Genomic DNA, 16,102 nt, shown 5'->3' on the forward strand with positions numbered 1-16,102 from the left:
GTGTGTTGGGAGGCACAAGGCCACAGGTAGGAGTAGTGAAATAAACCCTCCAGCGCAGTCCAGCTGGCTGCAGGAGGGATACAGATGCTTTTCTAAGGCAGAGCCATTTCAAAGAGAGACACAGCACCTCCGTATGAACCTTCCTGTTGTTAAAGCTTAATTGCAACCAGTTTAAAACCCCCGAGTCTAGCTTTTTAAATAAAAAATTGGAATTTGAAAGATGTTCTTCTGCCACCTAAACACCTGGGGAGGGAGGAAGGCACGGGAGCTGGAGAGATGACAGGCCTTGGCTCCAGGCTGCTGTAGCCACCATATAGACTTTAAAACACCTGCACTGCATTTTCAGGTGAAACATCAACAGCTGAAGACAACATGGGTAAATACCTACTATCTTCTTTTACAGATAACCCTAAACAGATAGGGTTAGGGAAGTCTAAGGGCAGTGACTGAACGTGCTGTTCTCACTCTGAAGATTCAAGGGTTGTTGTATTCCCAGGCTCAGGCTCTTTCTTAGGTGTTGCAAAACCCCGTGGGATCTGCTGGCAGCCACCCAAAAGAGTGCAGCACTTAAGGCTGCCCTAACCTGGTCCAAACACACTCCAAGCACAGAGGAGATTTAACACCTTGCCCTCCGCCTGCCACCCCCACCTGGTGTCAGCAATGTCAGCTGCTGTGCAAAGCAAAGCGGAATGACCAGGGTGACTCGGCAGCTCCCGAGCCCCAAACTCACAGCGTTGCACTCCGGCTAGCCTTACACTGAGGACAGGAAGATTTTCTTTTGCCCTTCTGCTTGTCTATCTCACATAGAGGCTTTGTAGATAACCTCCGTGCAGGCAAAATGATCTGATGATGGGACCTGTATTTATTTGCCTTCAGCTTTTAATGGAAGGAGGACAGAGTGTCTTATGGGCACAGAGCAAGAGATTAATAGATTCCCATTACTGGAGGCTGTCACAGTCACCAGGATTGTCACCAAACAGTGATTCCGGTGTTGCTACCACCAGTTTGGGAGCACATTTTCATGACAGGCATCCAGGCAGTCTTAAACATTTCAAGCGGAAGGGATTTTGCTGCCGTGGCATTTGGTAACCTGTTTGAATGGTTAAGTACCATCAGCGTGTAGAAACATCTTCCTACCACCAAATTTAAGATGCATTGACTTCAACTCGCTGCAACATGCAGTCTTGGAAGTTAGAGAGATACTTTTTTTATGAGCTAAGCATCACCCATGCTGTATTTGTATTTTACAGGGAAACCAAGGCAGAGAGCTCGAAAGCAGGACATCAAAATGAATATCTAAAGTTCGGTACCGCAGTCCGCTTGCTTACAGAAATACTCCGCTTTTCCTGACTCCTGGCCAGCAGCTTTTGCAACAGCCAGAGCTTTTGTACCTGAGGTTCAGGGAAGTCCCTCTGCGAGCTGTGAGACCAGCACAGCCTGGAGTTTCAGGGCAATTTGAATGCTGGTTTCTCATCACTAAAAAGCGTAGTAGTGCTCAAGGGCATAAGACAAAGCTGGCAGCCACAGTAACCTTAAGTACAGTGAATCTCAATGAAGAAAATACCTGAAAGGAACCTCAAACATCAGGCAGACCTTTGATGCTATGTCCTGGGTTAAAAAAAGATAGAAAACGCAGTCCTTTACCAATTAAGCATATACCGTCATTGCAGAATTAGTCATATGATGTCCGTAATCCTCCTTGTCTGAGCACAGAAGTCTCCAACTCAAGCGTGGGCGTGCTTTGGTTCCCAGCGAGCTGACGTGACTTGAGGGTATGGATTAGAACCTGGATTCTCCTTTTTGGGGAGGGGTAACATGCTAACGGTACAGCTACCATCCAGCGCTGACCGTCCTCCGGAGCCTTCTTGCAATTAAGTTCCCCGCCCAATAGGTCAGACAAGTTCTCCCGGATTTAAAGGGAAATAATTATACAACTCTGGTGGTTACAGTGGTAAAAATAATGACCTATGCCCCAGAATTTCTAACAAAATTCACGGACGAGTAAAGCGATGCTAGATATCCAACCTCAACAAAGCTTTGGCATGCAGCTCTGACACCGGCTGACACATGCCAGTTGCTGGTATTTACACTTTAATCAAAATACAACTGAAAACCAAGGGAAAAGTTCAAATTCTGGAGGACGGCAAAACTGCCGGTTTATGGGCATCTTGGTAACAGATCCCTTTGCTTGGTATATTCCCCCCTAATCTGTCAACATCTGATGCCTTGCTCTTTAGTCTGGAGCTAAGAAAAGCTATCAAAAAATACCTTCATGTAGTTTAGGGCCCATTCTGTCTGCCGTATCACCTGCTATTTTTACCGGACGCACTGAAGCCAGACCGCAAAGGGCAAATTTGTCAACGTGGGTGGGCTTTTTTAGTGCGAAAACCAAGGGCTCGTACAGACAGTAGCAAAGACCATCTGCATACACGTCTGGAAGTTCAGGCTCTAATTTAAAGCTGCTTCAAATATAGAAATTCCAGCAAAGTTAATTGTAGCTGCATTATGGAGAGGTGACAGCAGCGAGTCCTTAGAAAGCTGGGGAAGGTTTAAATCCGCCTCAGCTCTGCTCCCTTTAGAGTTAGGCTAACACTGGGTATAAATCCTATTGGAAAATTCTGCAGGTGAGATACCGACCGCACAGCAACGGCATCTCTTGAAAATAAGGATAAAGCTCTTTAGCAAAACCACCTTTTCTCCACACGTTGAGAATCGTGCAACACTGCCCCGCTGTATTAATCGGTCTGTACTTTTAAAAGCTTCCTAATTCTGCTCACAACCGAGAACTTAGCTTACCGTTATATTAAGAAACCGCTTCATAGTGTGGGTTGATTATTACTGGGAAGCGCTTAATTACAATACAATGTGAGTTAAAGTGACAATTTATTTACTCAAGCTTATGAATATAAATTGTTTTTTCTTACCCATGCATTTTGAAATGGGAAGGTAGAGGCTGAGATCCCAGGAGTTTCTTCAGGCTGAGTGATTTCCTACAAGCGGCTTTAGGAACTGATACGGAAACTGCAGCCTGTGAACCAGTTTTCTCCCTGGGTGCCTCAGCACACATTTCTCACCTGTTGCAAGTAATGCAAGTTTTGCTTAAGACAACTGGAAACGGGTCCCTTTAATTGCATCAGAGCTCTGTAACCTGCAATGCACCGACGGCGAGCTGAAAAATAAATCCCCATTAGTGAATACATGAAGAGATAAAGGAAACGTTGGGTCCCCTTCCCCCAGTATCTTCCATGTTTTATAACACCTCTGTCAGTATAAATTTCCATTCACTGAAGAAATTACATTTCACGAGAGCTACAATAGGATTTTAAGATAAATGACATGCGAGCACTGCAGTTTTGTACAGGCTTAAGCGATCCAAGTGTCTTTATCACGTGCAGAGTATCAAAATACATGAATTTGACTTGTTACAACAGTCACACGAGAAAGACTGAGTGTCATATGAGGCTGCAAAGCATAAAACCATCTTAGCTAAAATTTATTTTAGCGCGGGAGGGTTTTTTAACTGTTAAGTATAATTATTTAAAAATGGTCTGAGCTGTGCAGCTCTAATGATAACTGGAAACAGAAAAAAGCTCTTGAAAACGCCGGTTGTAAGGGCACTTCTTGCAAGCACTGCCTGCTCTTAACACTCGCTACCTTCGTTCATCGCTATTTCCGAAATTCTTGGAGGCTGACGAAGTTTTTAAGTGTCATCTTGCTGAGGCTGTAACATTATCTCCAGTGACAATACTCACTCCTGGGCTTTTATGTTGCAAGTGGAGAAAACATTTTAGCTTTTCAGGAGGGTAAACATCTCCCTGTGAAACAATGTAAGCAAGACGGACTGCAACCCTGGTATTTAATAAATGAAAATTCAGGGTATCATTTATCCCCGGGCAAAAATCGCCGCGGGTGTGTCTCTCTGTCGGTTCGCTCTCCGCAGCATCGCCGGCGCCACGAAGCAGCGCGCTGTCCCAGTGCAAAAGGCCACGCTACGCCCGCCTTACTGGGCGGCTTCAGGACAACAGCCGAAGCGCCCTGGGCCCGTCTCCTCAAAAGCGACGGCAGCCGCGTGGTGAACGTGCTCCCAGGTCTCTGCCTGCAAAGCACAAGTTCAGGTACTGAGAAACGGGGCTCGTCATAGCGTAGCGATTAAAAATAGGAGCGGCGTTTGCCAGGGAGCGTTTCGGCTCGGGCAGGGACGCGGCCCAAGTGATCGCCACGTTAGCCACGCTGCCTGCTCCCGAGGAGCAGTATTTTCTTGGCACGAACTAAATGTCTTGTTTTAGCTAATCATGGGGATGCTGGTACGGTGAAACACTGGGTCGTATTTTATCGCCCCACACACTTCTCCATACTTCAGCCACTCGGTAGCTGTTTAAGAACTTATTCCTCGAATAAAATAAACAGAAATACTGACCCGTTATTTGCTTTCAAACGAAATAAGCAGCCTTATAGGAAATATTGACCCATTATTTGCCTCTTCTCTTGAGGCTCCGAATGCACCCCGAGCTGCTGCAGCCCACGGCCAGGACATTTACTTCTCCTGCGGCCCCTATTTTGCATTCCCTTTTGCACCCTGTGTGGCCTCTTCAGCGGTTTGTCCCACAAGTGTTCAGTGACAAAAATCAGTCCTCGCTGCCTCCAGATTAAAAAAAAAACAAACCCTACTTGTGAGTGCTTTTTTCTGAATAAACAGGGATCGATCCCTGACCCATCCCTTTGACAGACACGTCTCCTTCTTATCTTCCGTCCGTGATTTGACTAGCTGGGTGACGTTACCCACCTTGCTTTTTCCATGCCACAGACCTGCCCAGCAGCAGCTCTTTGTGACCTTGTTTTTGCTGCTTTTTGCTCCATAAATTATTTTCTTAAGCGTTTTCTGTGGCTTTACCGATTGCATTGCCCGTCGGTGCACGCGTTAGCTGTAACTTTCCCCCAAGAGTCTCGTGTTTAAAGTCGCAACCACTATATGCCTGGCGATGTATTGCTCTTTACTTATAGCAAACATATGAAGGGGGTACAATACCATGAATGATACTATTAATCAGTTTATTCCAACTCCACCTAGGAATCCCATTCACAGTTAAGACCCTGTTACGCAAGTGCTATACATATATAAAAAAAGTTTCCAGCTTCAGAAAGGTTGCAAGCTCTTATAAAAGCCGCCTGAAGTTTCCCGTGAGCTTCTTACTGTAAAAAAAAAATACATATTTCTTCTTGGAACAAAACGCTTCTCAAACTTTTAAAAGAATGATTCATATTTACTCTTATCTCCCTCCAGAGGAAAAAGCAAATGGTTTTAGAAATATTTTCAGCCTTACTCCCCATCGGACAAATTAGCGAGAGCTGACCTGCAATTCACCACCGTGCGCATGAGCTCTGCCGGCGCGCAGCGTCCGTGCCGCAGCCCTTTCTCCCGATGAGTCAGTGGACCTTGCAGACCCAAAGTCTTGGGAACGACCCAACTTCAGCATCTTCCCTTCCTCTTCCTTCCCCTTAAGATTCCTTTGGTGCTCCCTAATGCCGGTTTTTTTTTAGTTATAATTAAAATAAATCGCGGAGAGAGTTCAATTCCCGTAACCCTGGCAATAGAGAAAACCTTATTAACCCTGAAACGGCCTGGAAATTGATTCTGCTGAGGTGCCTCTTCAGCCCTGGCACCCCGGGCACTTTCCCTGAGCTACCGCTCGCTCCTGCAAGATCTTGGGATCAAGGGTCTGTTTTTGGGTGCAGGGGGCTCCGGGGCAGGCGGGACACGAGCAGGGGGAACTCTCACCGGCCTGGAAGAGGAGGAATTTTTTTTTTTTTCCCCGCAATTTATTCCTACCCCCGGGGGGTGGTGGGGGGTTGTGTCGCGCTGCTCTCTCCCCTGGGAAGCCGGCGGGCGCGGGGGGCTTCCCGGCGGCCACCCCCTTTCCCCGAGAGGCCGCGGTGGCTTCGCCCCGCGCCCCTCCATCCTCCTCCTCCTCCTCCTCCTCTCCCCCCTCGCCACCCCCCGCCCTCACCCCGGGCCTCCCCGCGGGGGGCGGCGCGGGGCGCTCCGCGGGGCGCGGCCGTGACGGGCAGCGCCGCTCCCCACTCAGCGGCCGCGGAGCCCCCGCGCCGCTCCGCCCCCCTCCAGCCTCTTTGTATCAAACATCCGGGTTTCCCCCGCTGGCTCCGCTTCGGCTTCTCCCTTTTTTTAGAAGCCATTTTGGACGCGGTTCAGGTTTTTTTTTTAATTATTAAAAAAAAGAAAAAAAAACCCAAAAAACAACAAACCTCCCCTTCTCCCCCCCCCCCCGCTTTTCTTTTTTCCGCCTCTCCCCCCCCCCCCTTCCCCTCCCCTGTACATGGCAACTCCCGACCCAGCCTCTGCTCCCGCCGCCCCCTCGCTCCGCGCAGCCCGCGATGCCGCGGCCCGCCGCCGCCGCCAGCCCCCCGCCGCCGCTCCGCGCCCGCTCCGCGCCTCCTCCGCGGGCTCTTGCCTGCCGTTCAGCAGCCGCCCTGGATGCGGGGTCGGTAACCTCGCAAAGTTTCGCTGCCGCCGCCCCGCTCGCTGCCGGCGCTGGGGACGCGCGTGCGTTGCACGGGGGAGTGTGTCCGTCCGTCCGTCTGTGTGCGGGGGGGGGTGTGGGGGGGGGTGTTGCGCGCCTTGCACGCGGCTACGCGTGCATTGCACGGGGCTGCGCGTGCATTGCGCGGGGAGGGGAGGGGAGGGGGGGGTGTGCGCGCACGCGGGCGTGTGCGTGTGCGCTCGCCCCTGCTGCTGGGGGAGCCGGAGGGGCTGGGTTGGGAGGAGGAGGAGGAGGAGGAGGAGGAGGGGGAGTCGGTGTGTGGTGCACGCCGCGCTCCCAGCACAAAAGCCCAGGGAAAGAAACTCTTGGAAAGCTCGGAGCAAACGCCGGGGCCAGGCGGGAGCAGGTCGAACCGTCCGGGCGCTGCGGGGCTGTTCCTCTCCACTGGATACATTTTGCAACTGCGAAGGAATTAAATCCGATTTTTTTTTCCAGGATTTTTTTCTTCTTTTTAAGAGCGAGAGAGAGAGGGCAGAGCCTCGCTTCTCCCCCCTTCTTTCACTCTCTCGATCTTTTTATTTTTATTTTTGTTTCCCTTGGGGATAGAGGGGCACACGAGGAGAAAAAAGTAAAGGAATATGATTGCTTCGTGGCTGACTTTCGCCTTGCTTTGTGGAACTTTCTGTGCAGGTAAGTGCATTTCTGCGTGTTTACCTCCCGCTCGGGCTTACGGTCGCTTCTCCAAATGCAGAATTGAATGGGCCGTGCAATTATTTGCAGCCACCCTCCGAAACAGAGCAGAGCAACCAGCGAGCCTGCAAACTGGGGAATAACCCCACCGCTGCGACCTGCTTAATTTTCTTCATTATTTTCTTTTTTTCTTTTTTTGCTTTTTACCCCCTCACCACCCCCGTTTTCTCCCAGCTCGCAGGACGAGCTTTCCCGTGCTGCTTTTTGTTCCCTCCAGGCAGCCTGTGGGAATTAATGGCAATGTAAACACGGCGCGATATCAAGGAAACTTTACAAAAATGGGCATTTACTTCTGGGCGGGTGCTGCCGGAGTGGGGGGGGGGAGGGGGGAGACGCCGGGGAGGTTGCGGGGGGTGGTGGGGGGGGAGAAGTTGAGAGCAGCGGGAGGAGACCTGGGGGTTGCTCCGAAATGGTGCGGAGCCGCTCAGGTAGTGGCCATGCGTGCGCCCCGCTCCTGCCGGGCTGCGGTTGTGTAAGCCGGGGAGGTGGAGGGGAACCCCCCTCCGCCCCGAGGGGGACCCCCCCCGGTTCCCCCTCAGCCCCCCGGGACGCCGCGGTCCCGTCGGGGTTTACCTATTAGCACGAAACGAGGCTTTTGGGGCTGGCTGGCGCTGCGGGGAGCTGGGAGAAAGTTGCGAAAAAGGGGGGTGTGCGGGGCGGGGGGGGCGCCTGGGGGAGCATCCCCCGGGAGGAGGCTTTCGCGGCGGGGGGTGTGTGTGTGTTTATTTTGTATGTTCTTCATCCCGTTTATTTTATGGAACTGGGCTGGCCCCCAAACTTCAGCTCCAAGCCGCGGGGTGCGCGTTTTGCCGAGGGACGCGGGGTGGAAGTTAGCCGAAAGCCCGGGCACGGCCGGGGGAGCAGGAGGGGGCACCCGGGCAGCGCTCCGCGGGGCGGGAGGGCGTCCACAGGGTGCCCCATCCCGTAGCCGTCGGGGGGCGGGAGGGGTCAGACCCCCTGTGCTCCAGCACTGAAAACGCGGGCACGCTTGAAGTCCCCACGCTCCCCACTTCCCCTCCTTGTTTTTATTTTTTTTAATTATTATTTTTTTCCCCTTCCCTTTTTATTATTGCTGCATGTTCCCCAGGAGAAACCGGGGCGGCAGCAATTTTGGGGGCCCCCCCCCAGGGCCTGAGTCACCACAGCCCCTCGACCCCCCCCCCCCCCCCCCCCGGGGCTGAGCCTGCAGCCCCCCCGCCCCGGCACTGGGCAGTAACTTGGCACGTTACCTCCATTCCCCGGCCCGGGGTGGGGGGGGTGGGTGTCGGGGGGGGGGGGGGGGGGGCTGTTTGTGGCCGAGGGCTTCCCGGGGGCAGGGTGTGGGAGGCAGCGATGCTGCAGCCGTGCCCTTTCCCCGCTCCGCGATGGGCAGCGGGGGAGTTCCCGTCGGCTTTGCCATCGCGGCTTCATTGTATTGCAAAGCGGGTGGGAGCGCGCGCGCGCGCGTGTGTGTTGGGGGGGGGGGGGGGGGGTCCGCGTGTGCTCCCCCCCCCCCCCCCCCCCCCCCGGGGAAGGGGCTGCCCGGCGGGGCCGGGGCGCGGGGGGGAGCGGGCGGCGGAGCCGGCCCCGGGGCGCTCCTGCAGCCGGGCTTCCTTTGTTCCGAGTGCCCATTAAATATGCGCTGCCACCGCCTGCCTTTGGCATTATAAACAGTGCCATCGCTTAATTATTTTTTAAGTCACACCGAAAGTGTGAGGCCGGGGGGGAGGGGGGAAGAAGGCAATAAAAAGGGAGCGGGCAATAAAAAATAAAAAATAAAAAAATCAAATAAATTAATTTGATGGTGAGCAAAGCCAGCTTGGGCTTTTTTATCTGATCGCTGGGACACTTGTGCGCAGCTTTGTTTCCATGTGTTAGGAAGGGGGCTGTGCGGGCTTGTATTTACATAGCAGCGCTGAGGGAGAGCAGGTATTTTGGAAGAAGCAGGCGGGGGGTGTGTGTGTGTGTGTGTGTGCCATCAGTATTCGTGGTGCTCGGCGTTGCTATCATCACAACAGCTCTCTTGGCTGGAAAATTTTATTATCTGCATAAAGGAGATTTATGGTCAATGTATTTTCTTTCCATATATCTTGGAATCCTTTTATCTCGGGTGATTCAATAAAAGAGATGGCTTACGGGGTTGGGGTTTTTTTTGTTTTGTTTTTGTTTTGGGTACGGGGCTGGGTTTTTGTTTGGCTTGGTTTTGTTTTTTAACCTGATCCTATGGCTGTGTGCATACAGTGGTAGAAATCTAAGTTGGAGAAAAAAAGGAATTGCTTTAAAAAAAAATTAACCCTGCAAGCTTCTTATATGTATCATGTTATGAAAAGGATAACCTGGTAGGGCATACCTACGCTGACTTTTTCTCCCCCCTTGACAATACAATAAAGAAACCCCCCAAAATGAATATAATTCTGTTTATTTGGAAAGGTCCTCCTGGATCATTAAATCGGTGCATTAGCAATTCTGTAAATCCCTCCCTCTCTTTTAAAGCCTTTTTTGCCTTTCTTGTGATATTTACGAGTATTTATCAATGTGATCTTTATTGTCCAGTTTTTCCTAAAGCTGTTCAGTCAAAAAAAAAAAAAAAAAAAAAGAAATCAACCTCAAATACCCAAAGTTGCAATGTGTTGCTGGGATTCATAGCACTGGGCTTTGCTTGAAGTACGTCTTTTGTGTGTGTACATGTTAGGACTGTGCGAAAGTGGTGGGCTTTTCGAAAATCGCTTGACCTCCATTGTTGATGCTTCTCATCGCTACCTTGGCTGGCTGTAACAAAGCAAGCACGGGCTGCTATTCTTTTAAAAAAAACCCCAAAAAACAAAAAAACCCAAACCAAACTGTTATGCTTAATTTTTGGAATACTGAGGATTCATTGAGGAAAACATTATGTTCATTTTTAGCCCTTTGTTTGCAAATTTTCTGCAGTCCAAATGTTCAGAAATCATGTTTTAATCTATGAGCTTTAGAAAATACGGAAGGTGTAAAAGGATTTGTCTTGCAGAATGCATTGCTAACACATTTTTCCCAGCCGTTACTTTTATTTTGGTGCAAGTCTAAGTAATGCCATGCAGCAATGAACTGTGCTGCAAATGGATCTGGTCTCCTCATTCACTGTCTTGTGTTTATCCTCTTGTGCTTGAGAAAGGGAATAAAACTGGCTTCATTAGCTTGCTAATTAAACACAATGAAGTGCGTGGCCCAAGGTTAATGGCAATGGCCTTTAAAAACACAAAACTCTTGAACAGGTGTTTAGGATATATATATTTTTTTTAATCTGTCATCAAATCTAGATAATGGTACCACCGAGATAACCATTGTCACAGTTCTGTGGAGAAGAAAATGCTATGTTAGAGATGCGAGTGTGCAGTGTGTTATTTTTAATGGCATTATTTATAAACACCTCTCCAGGTCCTGCAGAGCCTGTGGTTTAACTCCCCCCTTCCCCCTCCTTCTGCACCTTCCCTTTGGTGGAGGTTTTTGTGGATCAGGCAGGGTTAAAAATTCAGTATCCCTGGACCGGAGTGAGAGTCTAACCTGGGTAGTTAGCTAAAGTATTTACGTGCTGAAATTTCTGCCATTTCTTGTGTCTTTGAGCAGCCCATCCAGGCTGTAATGTTCCTGCTGGCTTGATGAGATAGTAAGAAACAGCCACTTAAAGTGGGGGTCTCTTACTCCCCGCGTTTGAGCTGTCACCAGTCTCCTGTCCACTCTGGTCTCCATCAGCTAAAACACGCTTGTCAGGTTTTTTTGTGCTTTACGTGACGCAACAGTTGTAGACCTCCCCTGCTGCCACTGAATAGATGGTAGAGAAGAAAGAAACAGGCCAGCCCCACTTTTTTCCTCCCCCCCCCCTTTTTTTTTTGTTGTTTTTGTTCTCTTCTCTCCCTCCCATCATTTTCCCCCCTTCCCCACCACGCGCACACTCCCTGCTTTGCAGATCAACCTGGAGGGGTTTCCTGGTCTCACCAGTTCTGGGAAGCAGGACACGGGTTCAGATGGAAGAGGAGCAGCTTTTGGAGCGTTGGTAATGGGATTGCCGTTAGGACCCGCCCAGGAACCCCGCTGCTGTGATTTGCATCGTGCCTGTCACGGGGTGGGTTCCTCTTTATCTTAATTTATCAAGAGCGAAGGAGGTGGATGGAGGAGATGGTTTGAGGCTGGGTGTACTTGTGTGCTCTGTCCACGTGGTGCTTGTTTCTAGAAAGCCAGGACAGCTATAAAATAAAAAGAAGTCAAAGTTGCTCCACTTTTGGGCCTCGTAGTGGAAGGTGTTATGGCTGTCATGTTTCAGGGCCTACTTTTAGGAGCATTTCTAAAATTTAATGTTAATAGTAGTTGACTATGTGGAACTGCACTAGAGTAGTCAGAATTAAATGGGGTTTTAGTAGCACTGCATCTTTCAAGCCCCATAAAATATAGCACCTTTCTACCAAACACACCCAGGACAGTTATTTCGAGCTTGACGTGGTAGCTGTAGTCTAAAAGTTGCGGAAGCGACGTGATAACCCCCCTTGCTTCTGGCTGTGCGGGGCCAAGGCAAGGTAATTTGTTGGATGCCCCATCTCCAGGGAGTACCAGACCCAGCGCCGGGGGCATGGCCTCTCCTTACGGTGCCTCCCATCCCTCGCCTGGAAATGCGTGTATCCGACCCCATCAGCCGGCACCGAAGAAGCGTTGCTGTATTTTTGGGAAGGGTGAAGGCAGGGGAGAGAACCCGGTTGAGTCCAGTGTTAATCTAGACCCAAGTGAAAGCCTTGATGGGGTCTTACCCTCAGCTTCGGCAACTAAAGAACTGCTTATGTGCTGAAAAAATCTTGCGAAGGCAACTTTTAGGAAGTCGGGGTTGGTCAGTACCTGCTTCAGAGTTGGCTGTCTCTTGCTGTTGGACTGAAGGAGTGGTGTCAAAAAGGCGTCAGCGTTTTCCAGGTTCCTTGGTCAGCTGCGGGCAGCGATGCGGGCAGTGTGGTGCCATGCCTTGGCACCACCGCAGTACCCCGGCTCCAGTACCCCGGCTCCAGCGCTCTCGCTGTAACAAAACATTGTGGGAAGTTGGGAAATGGGAACCGCAGAGCGTAATCTCTGCTTTAAAGAGGTGTTGTCTTTCCCTTTTATCCCTCCTTGGCCTTTGATTTTAAAACTAGCAGGGGGGTGTGATTTTCTTGCCTGGCCAATAGCGCTGCCTGGATCTGAATTATTCATTGTAGCACTTGGCATTCTGCACCCTGTTCCCACTTAAGCTCTTTTTCGCCTGTTCCTTCATGTGGAGATTTTCACATCAGTGAAATTGGATGTGTTTAAGAGAGGTGTTTGTGGCCGCAGCATTCACCAGTGTAAGCTCTCCTCTCTCCTGCCTTTCCCCTCCATTAACCATTGAGGATCAACTAATGTCTAATCTCTTCATTATTACTTCATTCTGAAATAATTTTGTATCTCTCTAGTCATTTGTTCCTTTAAGGTATATTAAAAAAATATACATCACCCTCCCCCCCCCCCCCCCCCAGTCGTCTTTGTAAGTTTTCTTGGAGCCACTGATGTCGGAGGGGCGGAGAAGTAAATTAAAGATGAAACACTCTGCCTGCATTCTGCAGACCCAGCACATTTTGTGCTTAGATTTGAATATAGCTGTTGGTCTTTTTCACCAATTTCACGTTCTTTTCTCTGTGTCATCTTCCTCCTTTACTATGGTATAGCTTCAATTCAAACGAAAAGTTAAGAGCAGCAATTATCAGTGTACGCTGTAAAATAATGATATGCTTCCCTCCAGCACACAAGTGCCTCTTATTTTGCCAGTATTTGAGTCTTGTCGCTCTGATTATGTTATTGCACGTGGCATTGGTCCGTCTTGGTACTTAACAAATATGTTACTGATGTCTAGGTGCATTGGGAAAATACGGCTCCTCTTTTGCAAAGTACTGTTTGTGTAGAGAGAAGGTCCCTGCCCCAAAAACACTGAGCAGAGGGGCCAAGCATGAGAAAATGTTACTGTCTGCAAGTGCTCCCTGCTGCATCGTGAAGTGGCTCACCCAAGGTCACACGAAATATTTTGTACCTATGTTAAAAAAATAAGCTGCATGAGGAAGTGTTTCTGTATCGGGTAAAATCAGGCTTTAACCTGGTAGCGTGCTCTGGCCACCTTCTGTGATTCCCCAACCCCCCTTCTTTTGGTGACTTGTTGGAGATGGTTGGTGTGTTTTTGCTCTTAGAGAAGATCCTTTCCTCTTGGGTTGGGTTGCCCGCAAGCAGGGACTGGCTCATGCATACAGGTTTGTAAATTTAAATATAAAAGAAACACAGCGGAAGGAGTGAGCCTGTTTGTGCTCGGCTGGAGGAAGATGCGAATTACCCGTTTCTCATTAATAATTCTGCAATTTCCAGCTTGGTGTGCCATTTCATTGCAGATTCAGTTTCGGATCTTAGGGGAGCTCTGCGGACAGGAGGTTGCTCGGAGGAGGGCGCGGGGCTGGGTGCCGGCAGGGCTGCCTCGCAGGCGCTGGGCAGGAGGCAGCCTGGACCTGAAGCACCATTTTCTGGCTCACTGATGGGTTTGGGAAGCAGGGGTGTATTAAGGAGCTGAAATGAGCCTGTTAAAATGTTTGCACAGGAGCTGTTAGAAGTAAAACTGGTATCTGTGGATGTTTGCATCCTATTCTTATAGTGCATAATGTGTGGGACGTAACAAAAGTTTACGAGGTGTTCCCACCTCTTCTGTGGCGGGAGTGACTTCTCTGAGATCTTGGGAGTCAGTGGCAGGGCAAGAGTGTTGCTCCCCATCGTCTTGGGTCCGCGGCTGGTGCTCTGACCATCCTGTTATCCTTTTTTGTCTGCCTGGAATTAAATTTGCTGAGAAAAATGTAATGTTCTGTTAATTTTACGAAACCAGAGGTATCATTTTGTTTTCTTTCTCCTGTCTCAGTCTCATGCTAATAGATCCATATATGAGTTCCTCCTCTTTATTTAAAGAGAATAAAGCATGTTCACGAAAAGATGCAGCGCTTTACAGTCTGAGCTACGTTAATTTTCCATCTAAGTGGATACTCGTGCAAATTAAGATGTGGATTTTGAACTCGACTCTTCATGTCTAGTATCTACCCTTGTGAGACGACGGAAGAAGAAAAAGGGGGTCACGGGAGCAGAGGGGGTGCGTTAATCCTCCTCCAGTAAAGCTGGAAATGGAATGTATTGCTATCACTTTTATAGAGAAAGAAACCAAAACTAGGAGAGACGAGTGTGTCTCTGGCACTTTCCAGACCAATACAAAATCCCAGGCCTGTGCTGAATGATCCCCAACCCACAGCGGCAAAGGTTGTCAGTTTAAAAAGTCCACGGTAGCTGACAGTGCCCTGTGGTGTCTTAGGTGCTGTGACTGTCTCTACCTTTTCTTATTTAAAGCTTTTCCCATTATAGAACTTGTTCTCTAACTGGTAGCAGAAGTTTAAATTTTCTGTGTGGTGCCTGTAATGCTAATGTAATGCTTCTTCCTAATTTATTGCTCCAAGGTGTGAGTTTATAAGCCTTTGAGTGGATGAGAGGCATAAAGTTAGCTCCATTTGTGCCTGATCTATCAAATTGTCAATCTAGGTGGCTAACCCTTCTTTCCTCCAACATTATCTATTTAAAATGCCTTGTGTGATGTGTGCAACTTTTAAAATTTGGCTTTTAGGACTATTTTGCTTATACATAATTTACCTCTGCAGACAGTTTTGAATTCCTGGGGAGGGAGGAAGGCAACTATGGATCTGAAGTGAAAAAATGTTCAATCAAGCTCTGTCTCCTTTTTGTGACTTTTTAAAAGCATTTCATAAAATGAGGGTATTTTAGGCTTTTTAAGCCCTTTTAGTGCTGTTCTCATGTTTTGCAGTCTCTGGCTTGCTTGTGCGGACTGGTGGCTGTTGCTGCAATTTGGCTGAGCTGTCTGCAAACTCCCCTCTCCGGTGGCTCTATTTGCCATTGATACTTCCTTTTTTTTGGGAAACGAGGGCTTTTAAGCTTTGCACACTTGATGTCCAGGCCTTTCTCTGAGGCAGCAAGCTGAGCTTTACACTATTAAAGTTGTAAGGAGAGTATGGTACCGGTCTTGGAAGAACCTGTGAGCTTTGTAAGCGCTCAAGTGCGAGGAGGCATTTGCTTTGTCTGAGACCCGTACGCTGCCGCCTGGATTTGCAGAAGTCCCTGTGCTCAGCAGAGGGAAACTACAGTTGACTTTAGATGTGGCGGCTCAGCAAAGTGAGGTTGGCGGTTACCTTGGTGGTAGCCTTGTCCTGGCAAGTTCACTCCTGGGACAACTGAGACATGGCAACGCAACCTGCGGGCGCGCAGCTCACTTGTTTCTCCAAGTCTTTATTTTTCTTTCCCCAGTATGACAACAGAAACACAGCGGGCTTTTGTATTCCTGCTTTAGTTCCTGACAGTAATTAATGGGTTAAGAATGCTAATTCCCTTATATATGTGCAGGCTGAGAAATTCAGTTGTCCTTGGGTTTTCCTGGTGGGAGTATCCAGTTACAGCTCGGCAGCTATTGGGTAGCTCTCGGGTGCACGAAAGTTTGAACTCGGAATCCCTTGCTTTCACATGCACCCACAACTTAACAGGCACTTTTATTTTTATAGGAAGGTCTCTGCTGAAGCACATTCTTATGCCTGGGGCAAGGCATTTTCCCAAATACCTATTCCAGTTGCACTGGATAACACCCACCTGCTTGGCTCCTAAAAAGCAAGTTTAGGGTGGTGGCAATAGGCACCGCTGCTGACATACCTGAAGCAGTTCCCTGCCATGAAATTCCCGTTTGAGTAAGGTGCCTGGGATGCACGGGAGATAAAGCTTAGCACAACCCGAAGGAGAAGAGGAAGACGGTGCATTTGATGCTTGGCTCTGGC

The 16,102-nt window shown here is 49.3% G+C and overlaps 1 protein-coding gene and 1 long non-coding RNA gene across 2 annotated transcripts in view; one reads left to right on the forward strand and one right to left on the reverse strand.

Moving 5' to 3' along the window:
- Positions 1-5,032: 5,032 nt before the first annotated feature.
- On the reverse strand, positions 5,033-6,589 carry LOC143157223 (uncharacterized). The gene is made up of 3 exons (XR_012994746.1): positions 6,468-6,589; positions 5,352-5,582; positions 5,033-5,190 (listed from the first exon to the last, which is right to left on the reverse strand). It is a non-coding gene; the product is annotated as an uncharacterized LOC143157223 (long non-coding RNA).
- A 236-nt stretch (positions 6,590-6,825) lies between these two features.
- ACVR2B (activin A receptor type 2B) overlaps positions 6,826-16,102 on the forward strand; it is a 98,260-nt gene continuing 88,983 nt past the window's right edge. Inside the window, exon 1 of the mRNA XM_076332372.1 lies at positions 6,826-7,187. Coding sequence (XP_076188487.1) covers positions 7,136-7,187 — 52 coding nt within the window. The 5' untranslated portion in view covers positions 6,826-7,135. The remainder of the gene's footprint in view (positions 7,188-16,102) is intronic.

This window comes from Aptenodytes patagonicus, chromosome 2, assembly GCF_965638725.1.
Source record: "Aptenodytes patagonicus chromosome 2, bAptPat1.pri.cur, whole genome shotgun sequence".
In the NCBI taxonomy this organism is placed as follows: Eukaryota; Metazoa; Chordata; class Aves; order Sphenisciformes; family Spheniscidae; genus Aptenodytes; species Aptenodytes patagonicus.